Below are 15,658 nucleotides of genomic sequence, written 5' to 3'. Positions count from 1 at the left end.
GACATTCAGACACAAAGTCTGGGTTAGTTGTGAGTCTGACTTGCTCAGAACTCTGAGCCTCAGTTTTCACAACTCTACTCTGGTTGGCAGTTTTAAGTCATGCCTCTGAGATGCTTGGTAAGAACTGACTTTTAAAGCTCATTCTTTAAGTGTTTGAGATCCATCCAGGATAGATGAAAGATTAGAAACTTTGAAATATTGTGGAAAATCATGGTATGAAATGGAACAACCAGAGCTGGGATAGGAAATTCAATGATGGCTTGCACCAGGTTTCAGAATCACACAGCTCCACTAGCTAATACTCCTATTTTTACTGAGGCACCCCCGGTATGAAGGAAAAGCGATGATAAATTTGGAGTGGAGAAACACTTGTGGTTCCTGGGGTGGACACAAATGTAAACCACATGTAAACAGACGCCGGAGGGCAGTAGTTTAGGGAGAGTCGGGCAGCGCACAGTGCTATGCGCGATGGAAAATCTTTCTCCTCATTGAGTGACCTTCTGGAAACCATCCTTTAATTTCTCTGCACTACATTAATCTTTGAAACGGAAGAACATTCATTTCGTAGCCTTCCGTACGAAGTGAAGTTCTCCTGTAAGACTATCCCTTTCTTATTTGGTTTCCAAGTCCTTTTTTTGTAAGCAACTTTCCATGTCTGAATTCCTTGCTTGGCTATATCGCAAGAGGCTGCCAAGAAGGAGGCTTCAGAGAGTTTATGGAAGGAAGTTCTCTAAAGACAGAGGAAAAAAATGCTTTTGTAGGCATGCTGCTCCAAAGAGTAGGTCATTTTAATAGTTCGCTTTCATTTTTAAATACAAATGCCCATTCCATAAATTTTTAAATAAATAAAAATTAATAGAAGACCCTATGACTCCCTATTCCTGCCCCGTAATTTTCCCAATTGCTTTTCAGAAAAGAAGAAAACTAGTCAGTGATTCTATGATCTGTCTGTTGCTTTTTCTGGGTTTGTTTTTTGTTTGGGTAGTTAATTCCTGTTTTCCAAGCTCTGAAACACATCGGTACATTTTAAAAAGTTAAAGGCATTTTAAAGAGATAAAAGGGAGAAATAAATGAACAATCTATCTTAATTTTAGTAAGTATTATAATAAGACACATTTTTCGAACTAGTCCACACATGGAAAATATTTGACATGGGTCCTCCCTGGCCGCCTTGCCAAAGAGAAGCAAGCAGACTTTTAGTTAAGCAAATCTCATTTAGCTTGTGGTTGGCCCTCTGGTATGTATATCGAACTTGATGAGCACCAAATATCGGAAAAGTGTGTATATTATGAATATATACACCTAATTTAAAAGAGTGCTATTAATTAGGGCACTCAGCAAAATATTACAAGACCCTTATTCAGCATTCATTTGAAAGTACAGTGCTTCAAAATGGGAAGTTATTCTTCACCTAATACTTAAGCGTGTAGAAAACAGGAGAGCTGGAGGAGAAAGGATCTGAGCTCATCTATCTCATAGAAATCAAATAGCTTGAGACCTAAAGAAGAACTTTTATGGCTGTTTTCTTTTCAATGAGAAATACCCAGAGTTGGCACCAAGGTCCTCCTTTTACAACTGTGTTTTGAATGTAAGGAGTACGTTGCTTAGCAGCCAGACGCCAGCCCATCCAATCCATGTTTTGACGGGCTCTGAGCACCGTTCAAATTTTATGTCCAGATGTCTTCTCCTAAATTGCTTGTTTTTCAGGCATGAAGCAAATGTGTGAGGATATGTTTTCCACCCCTGTTTACTAGCCAAGGCTACCTTGAACGTTGTGTCTGGGAGTCAGCGGAATAGGGCTGGTAATTCATTTATCAAACTAACACGCTTCGCCCTTGGGACTGTACCCCAGCACTCAGTACTGTTCTAGTTAGAGAAACTTAGCACCAGTCCGTTTTCTGGCGTAGGATGCCGTTTTCATTCTGGAATGGCACTTAGGCTGGAATTCATGCCATTTCTGCCATCAAACAGTAGAAACCCGATCTCCCCAGGATTTAATTTTGCTTTCCAGAATCCCTTCCCTGTTCCTGGCTTCCTCTTTTATTTTAAAGTAGTTTCTTTAAAGGCAAACTCTTAAACCCATCGTAGAACCATGCACTTCCCTTTAGAAACCAAAGCCCTACCTGCTTGATAACAAAATTGGAAATTATTTAACATCTCCTCATCCCCCGCACAATACCAGTGAAAGCTTCACTCTTTCATGGATTGAAAGCATCCGATTGAAACTGAATGAGCTACAAGAATATACAATGTAAAAGGTGCATTCACTTTCATTAATTATCATTGTGCCCATTCATAGGCAACTGTCTGTCAGCTAACACGTCTCTCTCTATGTTCTGCCTTGTAGTTCTGGGCTGGACCTCCACAGACAGCATTTCTCCTTTACCAGCTGGCTCCTTGTTAGGTTCTGACAATAGGGGGCCCTAGAGGGAGACAGAAGCTTGGAGGAGGGAGGAGGATGTGCTTTTTCTTATTTGCTTGCTGACTCGATTGACTCATTGAATCACGCATTTGAGTTCAAATCCCATTTAAAGTCAACAGTGAACCCTTAGCAAGAAGTCGTAGCCTATAGGTCAATCCTAATCAATAAAAGGTGAAGTAACTCAGAAATGGGAAGATCGAGAGCAGATTAAGCAGCGCTCATTGACATTTTAAACATAAATTGTGAATTGAAAGTTGCTAAGGGAGTAGATCTTTAAAGTTCTCATCACAAGGGAAAAATCTGTAACTGTGATGATGGATGTTAACTAGAATTATTGTGGTGATCATTTCATAATGTCATATATAATATCATTTGTTGTACACATGAAACTAATATAAGTCAATTCTATCTCAATTAAAAATAAGTAAATTGTGGAGAATGTTCTGAAAAATCTAAAGACTATTAGAGACAATATACAACAGCACACAGGACCTACTTCATTATTGTCTTTCTCACATTCAACTCATGCCTATGGGTGCCTTCTGTGTATGAGCCACTCATTTCGGCAACTGAAGGAAGCAGGATGGAAAATACCTGTTCTCTGCCCACCTGGGCTTATCGCCAGAGGAGAGGAAGCAGATACATACATCAATCACGCTAATGTTAGGAAAACTCTGATAAATGCCGTAACTGAGCTATCAACAAAGTCTGTGAAAGGAGAGGGAAGATACAATCAATTCTACCTATGGATCTTTTTACAGGCTTTATTGCAAATGCAGAATTGAATTGGCCCTGAAAGGATGGATCGATTTGATTTGGTTTCAGCCAGCTTTTATTGCACTATCCATAATCAGAAACCACTTTGCAATTAATCCTTTCAACAATCAGGAACCATGGTATCATTATCATAATCAGATAGATAAGGACACATACAAAAAGAGAGAGGTCGTCTTCTCAGAGTAAGATCTGACAAGTGGCAGAGAGAGAAGGTAGTCCTGTCTAGTGCTCTCTAAACTAAAAATCTTATAACTAGTTTATTCAGATGTTCAATATGTTCCTAATAGGTAGAGAGAGGTTCAGAGGTTTAAAAAGTGGCCCCTTTCTTAAGAATCTATTCCAGGAAACAGACTGGGAAATGGATAATTGCTGTACAGCAAGGTGACTTTTATGATAGATGTGATCATTAGATATCATGGAAGTATATAAGAAGGTGGCCTAACCCATCAATTTGGACGAAAGAGGAGTTGGACCCAAAAGGAGAGAGAGGCATTGCAGACACACCAGGCGATCATGTGCAAAGGCCCAGAGGCATCATGGTGATTCTGTGAAATGCAGGGTGTTAGATGCAATAGGACAGACAATATGAGGGTGGGAGGGTGATAGATTAGTCAAGAGGAAAGTAACCAGATTATAGAAAAAAATTGTATGTTATCTATATTAGTCTGCTTAGGCTGCCATAACAAAATACTATAGACTGAGTGGCTTAAACAACAGGAAAGTATTTTCTCATAGTTCTGGAGGCTGAAAAGTCCAAGGTGAGTGTTCCAGCCTATTTGGTTTCTGGTGAGAGCTCTCTTCCTGGCTTGTAGACTGCCACGTTTAACTTTAATTACATCCCTATAGGCCCTATCTCTAAATACAGTCACATTGGGAATTAAGGCATCAACGTATGAATTTGGGGTGGGGGGAGACACAAATCAGACTATAGCACTATGCTAAAGAGTTTAAACTGTAAATTAAATTCCATGAGAATCTGTGGAAAGGACATCCACAGGAAAACAGCAGTGACCAGAGGTATGTTCTGGAATGAGCCTTCTGGCCTAAGCAGTTGGACAGGATCCACGGGGAGCCTTTGCAGGCTTTCAGTAATCTTGAAGAAGAGTCTCAAGATGGTCTCAACTAAACCAATGGCCTTAGAAATGGAGAAGCAAGGATCGAGTCAATAAATGTTACAAAGGAGTAGATGTGAGTAAATTAATCCTTCCAACAGAAGGAATACTTGGGCTAAGGTTTGGGGCCAAAGTGTTGATGAGATATGCCGGACATAGTGGACAGGATAGATCTGGAAGGTGCAGTGGAGGCTGACACGAAGCCTGGGTTGCATTGTGCCAGGGTTGGAATGGCAGGCCAAGGTTGGTGTATGCTTTACGTTTTGGAGGAGTGGAGGAATCTTCTAAGATCTGGGCTCTAGGCAGGTAACTGACTGCAGCATATAGACGGGGAAGTTACAGGAGACAAAGGGACCCATTGGAAGCCTCAGGTGAGAGTCCATGCAGGAAGAAATAACGGGAGGAGTGAGTCAGATGTGGCAAGTGAGAGAGAGGGGCAAGTTAATGGTGTTCACCAGGTTTCTGATGCAGTGCTTCCATTTTCTTGTTTTCTGGAGTATCTTCCTCAGTGCATTTCGTATGTTTAGTAAGCCTCTAAAGTATTGAATTTTACCGAACACACCATAGAAATAAAGACCACGCTGTATTATTTCTTGCAAAAAATGAATTTGCTTGACGAAGCACACATTATAAATGTAAAACATAAAAACAATGTTGAGAATAACATAGGTGATGAATTAAGTTCAAGAATTGGAGTATTTAGATATAGGTTGAATTTCAGCTTTACCGGTCTCCAGCTTTAAGACACAATGCCACTTTAATCTTCCACATATATACTAGAAGGTTTCCTTTAATACCAGCAAGCCCTAGAGATCACCTGGCCCAAACTCCTTATGTTAATGATGAAGGAACTTTGTCTCAAAGCATATAAATGATTTACGTATTGATTCTTACTAACACAGTTAGAATTTTTTAAAGCAATCTACCTTCCATTCACTATCTCTAATCGGCTTCTATTCCCATCTCCAAAAGAACTCTTCTGAGCATCTGCTCCCCGCAGTCTCCAGTTCACTCCATCTCTTCTTCCCCTTCTTCTTACCTTACACTTGTCAGAGGAAATTTCCTATCTTGGAACTCTGGGCCCAGACTATCTTTCCAACTTCCTCTGCTCGCTCTCCACCCAGCAAATCCCACACTGCGGCCACAACAAACTTCTTATTCTCAAAATAGACCCTGCCTTTTACCATCCCCTAATGTTTTCAATAGTTTTTCCTTTTTAGAATACCCTTCCTCTAAGACTGTCAGACTTCTGTTCATCCCTCAGGATCCAGTCATCTCCTCTGAGGCACGTTTATTGAGTCCTCCAAGGAGAGCTCATCCATCCCTCTTCCACGCTTCCTCAACAATCTGTTCATAATAATGTGTTGCGCTCTGCTTCCCTCTTGATATATCTGTTTTGCTCACTAGGTTGCGTTTCTTAAGCGTTAGCATCAGATCTTATTTTTTTCATTTACCACAGTGTTAGCACTTAGCAATATCTGACGGATTGTGGGCACATGATAATTGTTTTAGGAATAAATGCGCCTGGATCCTTTGGCCCCTAAAATCCGGCTGGGCTCTGTATGTTTGGTATTACCTAGTTGGATCCAGAAGCATGGATAGAGATTATATAACACGGGTCATTGTAATGGTTGGCCTAACAGAGCCAATTAACATAGTCTCTGCTGAGGTCCAAATCAAGACCTCTATTATTGGGGATTGCTATATAGGTAGCCAGAAAGGCACATGACACCTCAAGAATCAGATTCAGAGGACATGTATGAATTCTGGTGTGTAAGTGTATGTTTGTGTAATAGTAACTACTAAAATAGGTACCACGTCAGATTAGTTCTTCTATCACTGATACGTCTTTATAGGAATTGGGTAGACAGATAGGTAGACATCCCTCTACCTAGTTAAATCCTCTTCTGTGCTCTTTCCTTGAGCTCCACGCTTGGCCTTACCAGGTTGTAATATCTGTAGAAACAGAAGTTGCTGTTATTTCCAGATTCTCTACAAGGAGAATTTTGGCGCTGTTGCTGCAGTTGTAATGACGTCTGCTTTTATCAGCATCTGTATTTCCTTTAGCTCATTCCCTCAGCACATTTACGCTGCAGGAGAGACCAATCTCTCAGTCAGGGTTAGAAATCTTAAAACTCCTGTTATTCCTTCTACTTTGCACATTTGTATCTGCTTGGTTCACCCGGGACTGACCACTGCAATTTTCCTGGTCATACTATCCCCTGGCCATCTGCTTTACAAGGGAGCCTGTTTTGTTAGCTCCCCGCCCCCTACTCCAGCCACAAGGAAAGGTCTGGGCTACTATTTGTCCTTCTAAATTCCATGATAAATCACATATTTTGCCATACTCATAATCCTCTAAATGACCATACCTAGTGAATGGTCACCATGTCAATGACCTCTCTGTCAAGGTTTCAATGGTCTTGCTGACCGTCTTGGCTCTATTTTTCAGTTAGATGCAATATCTCTGTCTTGTCTCCTGGCCAACGCCGTACCACACCACAAGCCCATGGGTTAAATCTCTGCACGCTCTTGCAACTCTTACATTTTACTAAATCTTCCGTTGCATCGCTGTCTACACGTAAAATAAGATGTTGATCCTGAATGAAAAGAACCATGTTTAACATAACTAAGATATAACTTACCTTCATATCTCCACTGACCAGGCAGAAAAACTCTTGTCAGTACTTTTAATTCATTTACCTCTTATGTGGATATTGGCTGTGATTCAGTCTTCAGTATCTCCTGCCTCCAGATCCAGAAGATAGATTAGATTGATCAATTGACAGATAGATAGAAAGACACATAGATCTGTTGCCCCAATAGCATCCTTGCTCTTACTTTGAATTTAAAAACAAGTTCCTATTAACTTCAAATAAGGTTTGCATCTGCAAATGTTGTTATAAATCATCACCAGAAGATAGACGTGAGTGTGAGGTACTTTATTCTTAATAATTTGGTACACAAGTTGAGCTTTAATACATTGGAATGAGCATCAGATCACAAAGAAATGCAGGCATTCATTGTAAATCGTTAGGAGGAAACCATAAGTGGGCTACCAAGACTGTAGTTGCTTGAGTGAAATGGAAAGGATGCCAGTTTACATAATTATACAGAAATGTACAGAGCACGGCTATGTAGTCAAGGGGTTTAATCACTGTCGTCACAAAAAATAACAAGTACTTCTTCTCATAATTTTGTCACTTGCACACATTTCCGTGGCAAAGAGCCAAGTGCATTTAATGCAATTCAAGAATGACAAGGAGAATTGATGGCCTCTAATGAGCAATTGATTATCAGTAAACAGGAAAGTATTAAGAATCCAGTTTAAACTGTTCAGAAAAGAGAGCCATTTCCATTTGCTGTGGCTCTTCATCCAACCTTATTGGAGTAAGGTATAAGAAGGGCAAACAATTCTTGGATTTTATTATTTAAGATAATGAACTGCAAATTGTGAAGATAAGTGTAAATCGTGGTTTAAAAAATATGCGTGTGCGGGAATAACCCACAGCGTCTCGTAATTCACTTAAACCATGACCTGTGTCTTTGGTCTTAAAACTACTAAAATGATTGGAGAAAAAAATGGATTAAAAAGTGTATTGTACTATATTATTATCTCAAAGACTGATTATTATGCAAAAATGTGTTCCAATTTCAATTTTAAAAACTACTCATTTGTTCTCAACAGCTGTAATCTGAGATCCCACGGGATGACATATGAGGATACACAGGAAACTTTGGGAGCCTATTGTTGGTTTGGTGACTTGATTCACCAAGGGTACTTGGCCAAGATTTCCACTGTCTCAAGCTATAATAATATGGTGGCTACAATGTAATTCATCACAGCTGGGATCTCATAATATACGAAACACAATAAGGACCTGAAAATGTACTAGAGAGAAGATCACAGGGTATATCTTTTAAGTATTCTTCACCTTGGTTGGATCTTCATGCAGCAAAATAGAGAAGAGTTAGAAGAGTATGTTGTTGACATTGAGTAGGTGGCATTGGTTATACGGTAATAACATTTTGCATTGGCTTCCTGGAGTTTGTTGAGGTCTTGCTAGTATACAGCATATTAAAAGAGTATAAGGTCTCCATTGCATCTGACTGTATTTTACAATTCACTTCAATTAGTCAAATGTTTGTTGCCTTCCTGTCATAAGCCAGACATTGTGGTAGTTGGGGATACAAAGATGATAGCTGTAAGAGAAATAACACTATTTCAACTAGTAAATAGTCATCTTTCATACTAATTAATATTTTTAAAAAATCCTTTCCTTCGGGCTGGCCCTGTGGCCGAGTGGTTAAGTTCGCGCGCTCCGCTGCAGGCGGCCCAGTGTTTCGTTGGTTCGAATCCTGGGCGCGGACATGGAACTGCTCATCAGACCACGGTGAGGCAGCATCCCACATGCCACAGCTAGAAGGACCCACAACGAAGAATATACAACTATGTACGGGGGGCTTTGGGGAGAAAAAGGAAAAAAAAAAAAAATCCTTTCCTTCTACGGTTATTCACTTAAGGTCTACTCAGATACTATCTTCCTTTTTTGGATATAAATTTATACACCATTAATTAATTTTTGTTGAAAACAGTAGTCACATACAAGAAGTTCTAATGCCCATTAATACTCAAATGGCATTTAAGGGAAAGTTTATTATTACAAATCTATCATGTCAAAAATTTTATATTTTCTCTTTATGCTTCATAATTTAAAATTGTCTTGCGATATCTCTTTCATCTAAATCAGTAATTTTTAAGCACAAATGGGGTGTCGTCATGCCTCCCTTTGAGAATTTCTGAAAAGTTATGCAACTTCCTACCAGAAAAATGCATATACTCACTTATATAAACACAATATAGTACATGTATTTCCTGAGAATTGATCAAGTTGAGAAACACCACATTAAATGTGGTGAGTAAGAGTGCATAAATTTCTAAAGACACAACCTGTGAAATGATAACTCAATTTGGAAATTAAAAGAAGATCTTTTAAGCCATTAGGTTTTTGGATTAAAATTTAGTTTCCTATCCAAATTACTGATACATTTATATTCTGCCACAAATATAAGGCTTCACTTTCTCGCTGTGATGGAAAATAAATTATTAGGCCAGTCTTCTGATGAATTTAGATCAGAATATTAGGACTTTCCTAAGCATGACCATATGTAAAAATGATTCAGGATATATGTGTCTGCATGGATGGGTTACAGCTTTGTTAAGGCTGCGGCTGCTATTGTAACGGACAAGCTACAATCCTATGAGATCTTTTAAAATGTAATCGAGTCCCATCATCCTTCTGTGCTTCTGGGGCCCAGAGAAGCTTAGTAGAGTCGATGTCATTAGTTTGTCTTTGGAACATTTCCAGAGTTGAACAGGTGACACTATAAACATAGCCCCGTCTTGCTGTTTGGAGCGAGCAAGTGGCTCTACAAGGTGGCTCCTTCTGGATGTAAATTGATTTTAATGATTTCTTTCTTTCTCCCGGGTAGGATTTATGTGGGCATCATTCATGTGACACCCTGGGAATGGCAGACGTTGGGACCATATGCTCTCCAGAGCGCAGCTGTGCTGTGATTGAAGATGATGGCCTCCACGCAGCTTTCACCGTGGCTCACGAAATTGGTATGCGACGCCTTTTCTCTTCCCTTGCCAAATCAAACACTTGTAACAGCTGCAACAGGAACCAAAATTCTTGGCAATTAATTCCAGATTTTTCCTGGTTCAGATGTCCCATTGGGGATTAAATTTGTTTATATTTGCACTTTTAGGGTTAACTAATAAGGGAGAAGGAAGGCAAAATCAGGCCCATAGTAGATGTTTTCTTTCTGACAGTGTCATTTAAAAGTTTAAGAGAAATTTACTACTGCTACTTCTTTTTAAGCATCCATAAATGACTCTTAGGTGAAATTTGTCACAGTCAACTATGGAATGCAGAGGTGTTACTCAAGATGATATTGACTCATCCAGGGCTAATCAGATCTGTTTTCAAAGAAATTGATCATGTTTTATTCCATTGTGAGTGATAATAGGCAACTCCTGTCAAAGGTAATCCATAGCTATGGTAAACATTTCTGTCTCATTTTTAATAGCACAGCAGATGAAACCAAGCCCAAAAGTCAACAGAGTTTGGTTTCAAATATCACTTTACCCTATTTGTTTGTCATAAGAAACATATCTAAATCCTAAAACTAGAAATTTAGGACTGCGTTAATTGTTGAAAAGTATCCCAGTAAATAGGAATATGTGTTTCCTAATCATTGACCTAGGCTACTAGGTGTATGAGTAGTTCAGTACTTAAGACGTGATGTTAGAATTAGACACATCTGGGCTCAATTCTTGCTAAATTATTTTCTACCTGTGTCACATTGATCTCATTATTTAAACTCTCTAAGCCTTGGTTTTCATATCTGAAATATAGGAATAATAGTGCCTATTTCATGGATTATTTTAAGGATCAAATTGTGTAGGTTATAGATACCAGCTGTTATTTATATCCACGTACACTTCTGTTTTGCTCTTTAAACATTTCATTGAGTTTTTAATATACGTATCACCTTTTAGCATCATCTTTTGGGGGACAAAGTATGTTTTAATAATTACTTTACTTTTTTGCTGTATTTTATTAAACAGATGTAGGTTTTTTAAGCTAAAACCATAATTTTTAAATAGAAATTGAAACTTCTTTTTCGCATTTCTAGTAGACAAAGAACATTTGGCAAGGTGTCGATTTCTAGCTGCTGTGTTTTTTGGGGAACGTTAAAATAACTTCAAATCAAAGGTATAATTATATAAGGCTGTATATTGCAGCAGTGAAATTGAAATCAGTGGTTAAATTTTAATTCTTAAGTATTAATTATGACCTTAATTTTCCTAACACACTCTTCTTACTATATAAGCAAAAAAAAAACGCCAACATAAAATCTTAACATAAATAATTGTCCAACAGCCTCACTGTTATAATAATTTGATTCAGCACTTGATTACTTGAGATAATAATTCAATTTAACAGTTTATTAATGGAGCATCTTTAGCTTCGGGAGCCAAAGATCTGAGATGGATTCCCAGTTCTGTCTCCATGTTCCCTGTTTTATCTCAGACAAATGATTTAGATACTCAGAGTCTCTATTTCTTCCCTATAAGGTGGACTAATGATGAGGCACGACTCGCTGTATACTGCACTAGAAGAGCTGGTATGCCGGAAAATGTTTTTAAAACACACATGCCATTTGAGCTTCAGGTTTAGGATCATATCTTCACCTGTCTCTCACTCATGCCTATTAAACTAACTGACAAAAATACAGCCCAATATAGATCCTTAATCCATATTTATTACATGTCTACGTATGTACATGTAAGTAAGCAGGAGACACACAAGAGCTGCCCGAGGCAACATTCCAATTTTGCAGCAGAAACTAAGAGAAATTAATCCAAATACTCAAGAGGATTATAATTAAGCAAAGATGATTTAAAAAGTATACAAGTAGTTAATCATCATTATTCGGAGTGAGAGAAGTCCCAAGAAAGGTTCCAAATCCCTGGGTGGGCAGAGGTTGCTTCGTCTCAGACCGGGTAGAAGAATGATGAGGAATAAGCAACAGAGTTGAATTGTGGCGTCATCCATCCATAAGATTATGAGTCCTAAATCCTGATCTTCTAAAGAAGAGATTACAGAGGGCCAGCCCAGTGGCATAGTGGTTAAGTTTGCTTGCTCTGCTTTGGTGGTCTGGGGTTCACTGGTTCAGATCCTGGGTGCGGACCTACACACCGCTTATCAAGCCATGCTGTGGCAGCATCCCACATAGAAGAACTGGAAGGACTTAGAACTAGGGGCTTTGGGGAGGAAAAAAAAAGAAAGAAAGTAAGAAGAGATTACAAATTCCTTGAAAGAAGGACTATTTCTTCCTTCTATCCTATAGTGACTTCTTTTCACACATTGACAGTATACGGGAGGTTTCCCTGTAAGAGAACCTCTGTAGCAGTACATGCAGCTTCTTTGGGGGCTGCATTGACTCTCAAGGAAGCTAGGCTGGAATGAAGAACCTTCTAACCCCACCTTTCCCATGTCTCCTGAATTACTAAACCAAGGGTTTACACAGGCAGGTACAGCAGTCTGAGAGGCAGGAACCAGATGCTGATGAGAACAAATGTTTGATTTAAACTACATATGTACAATAAGAACTTTTCATAACAGTACAAGAATATTGGACATAGTTTGACAAGAGAACAATGTAGGAGAAATGTGGGCTTCTATGCAGAGAATCAAACCTGAGTCTTTTATATATGGTTATGCCTGTGTTCATTTCAGTGTCTTGGTTGGATCATCTCTATTTGCTTCTTTAGAATTCTCTGTAATTCATTGTCCACTGACACGCTGCCTACGTAGTTTCTCATTTTGCATTACATATGTCCTAACTGAGAAATGTAAGGTCTGGGGAGAGGGGGATATGGATTTAATTTCCCTTTCATAAAGGGACCTGGCTTTCATTCACTTTGTTTCCTAATTGCTTTATTATTCTTTAATTTCACTTTTTGCCTAAATATTGTGAACATGTGTTATAAAGTATGAGCCTTAAAAAATGTAGAGAAGATAACCTTACAAAATATTTCCTACTCATCTGTATATGATTACAGAGTCTTGCCTCTGCAGCCAGTGAGGTCTTGGGTAATGCCACTGGCTGATCTGTTTCCAGTGCTTTATTTTTAGATTGTTGCATGAAGCCGTCAGTCCTAGCTAACATGCTCTAGATTCTAATTCTACTCCATTCTCCTCATGTCATTTCCTCCCTTCCCTTTTATTAGACATTTACTACTTCTGTATTTGAAAGTTTTATATAGAGGCTACGTATGGAGATGAAAATGACGTTGTGAAACCTCGGTTTTGCTAGAATGTTTTGAATTTGCTTGAGCCCATTCCAAAATGTGCAATTTGCTTCATGCACACAGTGTAAATATGTTGCTGTACTCAAAACATAAGCTGTGAAGAAAATTTCCAGGCTATTCCCATAATTTTCTACTTTATTTCTTCTATAAGCAGGAAAAGGATATATTTGATTAAGAATAACACTTTCGTTAGCCAGCCCTTGAGGTCTAGTGGTTAAGATTCGGTGCTCTCACCGCTGTGGCTGAGTTTGTTTCTGGTCAGGGAACTACACCACCCACCACTCGTCCGTTGGTTGTCACACTGTGGTGGTTGCATGTTGCTGTGATGCTGAAAGCTATGCCACTAGTATTTCAAATACCAGCATGGTCACCCACGGTGAACAGGTTTCAGTGGAGCTCCAGACTAAGACAGACTAGGAAGAAGGACCTGGCCACCCACTTCCAAAAAAATTGGCCATGAAAACTCTGAACAGCAACAGAGCATGGTCTGATACAACACCGGAAGGTGAGAGGATGGCACAAAAAGACACGGCAGGGTTCCGCTCTGCTGTACACAGGGCTGCTAGGAGTCAGAATCGACTCGATAGCACTAACAACTCCACTTTCATTAACCTACTTAAAGTTTCCCATGGACTGTCCCACTGCTTCCTTTTTCTATACATGGTGGTTTAAAATACAAACCCATTGCACTGGAATCAAAGTTTCCTTTGCTCTTAGACACCCTCCATCTAAATAATTGCCTACATTGAGAATTAACATTTAGGATAAATAGAGGCAAGTCTGAAGGCCCTATCTTGCACCTTTTCTCTCCATGGTGTTAAAGTCAGAATGAAGTGACTTAAATGAACAATTCTGAAAAGTGACTCTTTTCAGGTACCACATGTTAACTGGACCACTTTTCTTTTCGCGCTAATTCTTTCCCCAGAACAGCTAGATTTTGGAGGTACGTCGTTAACTGACGCCAATACAGGCTTCTGGAAAATAGGTTTTGATGAGTATAGACTCTCCGTAGGCAGTAATAATTTGCCTCCTTGCTATGTTATGTGCATGTAAACATTGACTAAATTGTTAGGACATTTAAGAAACTTTCTTTAACTGTCAAGAACACAGTCCCCATTCCTATGCCTGAGTGGAGGCAAGAATGTGGTTACAGCTATTTTATAACCCAAATGTGAATCACAGAAAGTTTTCAGTGAATGTAAGTTTACATTTTGAGTTTATATTTTTAACTTGTCCAACTTTTATTTTGGCTCGTAATAATAAAGATTTCACCTGCTGCACACATGGTTCCTCAAACTAATAATTTTATTGATGTTGGGCCAGCTTGTACTGTGCTAGGGGGAACAATCTGATTCTATTTAGACTAATGAAATCCATGATTTGCAAACTTGCCGAAGCTTTGCTTTGTAGTAGTTAATTATAAAACGTGCTAAGTGAATCTCTCCACCATAAAAGACTCTAAAATGCTTCCTAAGCTAAAGTCAGGCAACTTAAAAAGTCAAAGCCAAATATTCCGCTGGAGGCCTGGGAAATGGCTGAGACACAACAGCATGGCTGCCTGTGTTTTGCTGTGGTTAGAGGGAGTTCTCTGGTTGTGCTGATCTGCGTGTGACTGCGCTCCCACAGATGATTAGATTAAACAAGGCTGTGTTTTGAAAAGCTGCAGAGGCCCTCGAAACACCATAGACCACAGCCAAGTGCACAGAATCAGATGTCAGGACTGGCTGTGAGATGTGACGTGAAAGGAAGCTAGGATTAGGCTTGGTATTTACCCCCAAAGCCATAGCTTTAATCAACATGAACTGAGCATTTTTTCTTCCAGTTTGGAGCAGTGCCACCCTGTGTCTTTCTTGGCCCCCAGATAAAAGGTGGAAATAGGTCTTTGCTATAGGTCCAGGAGTGTTGAGAGATTTAGTGTTTAGTGTCCATTTTTTTAAGATCAAATGTCAATGCATATTTCTGTAGGGGAGACCAATAGATTGTCTACCACATGTGTGGAAACCCAACAAGTTGAAGGTGGCATAGGAATTAAATATATCACACACTTAATGTGTGATTCCCCCCCCTTAGGATTATAAAATTTCCCCTTCTCTCCCAAATCAAGTGTCTATTAATATCAAAATTTAACAAAACCACTGAAGACTACAATACCTAGCAGTAAAAGCATAACAAACCCAAGATATCAGTGAAAGCAATAAAGTTGGCTAACAATCACGGGGCAGAAAGTGACATCACCAAGATGGCGACCTAGGTTGTTCCTGACTTCATGTCCCTTCACAATCGCTGGGTGTTTGATATCTGTCAAGCATTTATTCTAAACATCTTGCGTCTCTTTTTTTTTTTTTTAATCATTTAAGCCTCACAAAATGCCATGAGGTAAGTACCATTAATGGGTCTCCCAAGAAAGGAGGAAACCGACACACAGAGAAGCTTCTAAACCTATCTAAGTATACTGCTAGTGTA

General features: G+C 39.2%; 1 protein-coding gene across 2 annotated transcripts in view; it reads left to right on the top strand.

Moving 5' to 3' along the window:
• The window catches only part of ADAMTS5 (ADAM metallopeptidase with thrombospondin type 1 motif 5), a 46,732-nt gene that overhangs the window by 3,381 nt on the left and 27,693 nt on the right, over positions 1 to 15,658 (top strand). For both annotated transcript variants that reach the window (XM_023629969.2, XM_003364218.5), the window contains one exon: positions 9,805 to 9,937. In XM_023629969.2, the coding sequence (XP_023485737.2) occupies positions 9,805 to 9,937 (133 nt within the window). The remainder of the gene's footprint in view (positions 1 to 9,804; positions 9,938 to 15,658) is intronic.

The sequence above is a fragment of the Equus caballus genome, chromosome 26 (genome assembly GCF_041296265.1).
Source record: "Equus caballus isolate H_3958 breed thoroughbred chromosome 26, TB-T2T, whole genome shotgun sequence".
Classification (NCBI taxonomy): Eukaryota; Metazoa; Chordata; class Mammalia; order Perissodactyla; family Equidae; genus Equus; species Equus caballus.
This window is presented reverse-complemented; position numbering and strand designations above follow the sequence as displayed.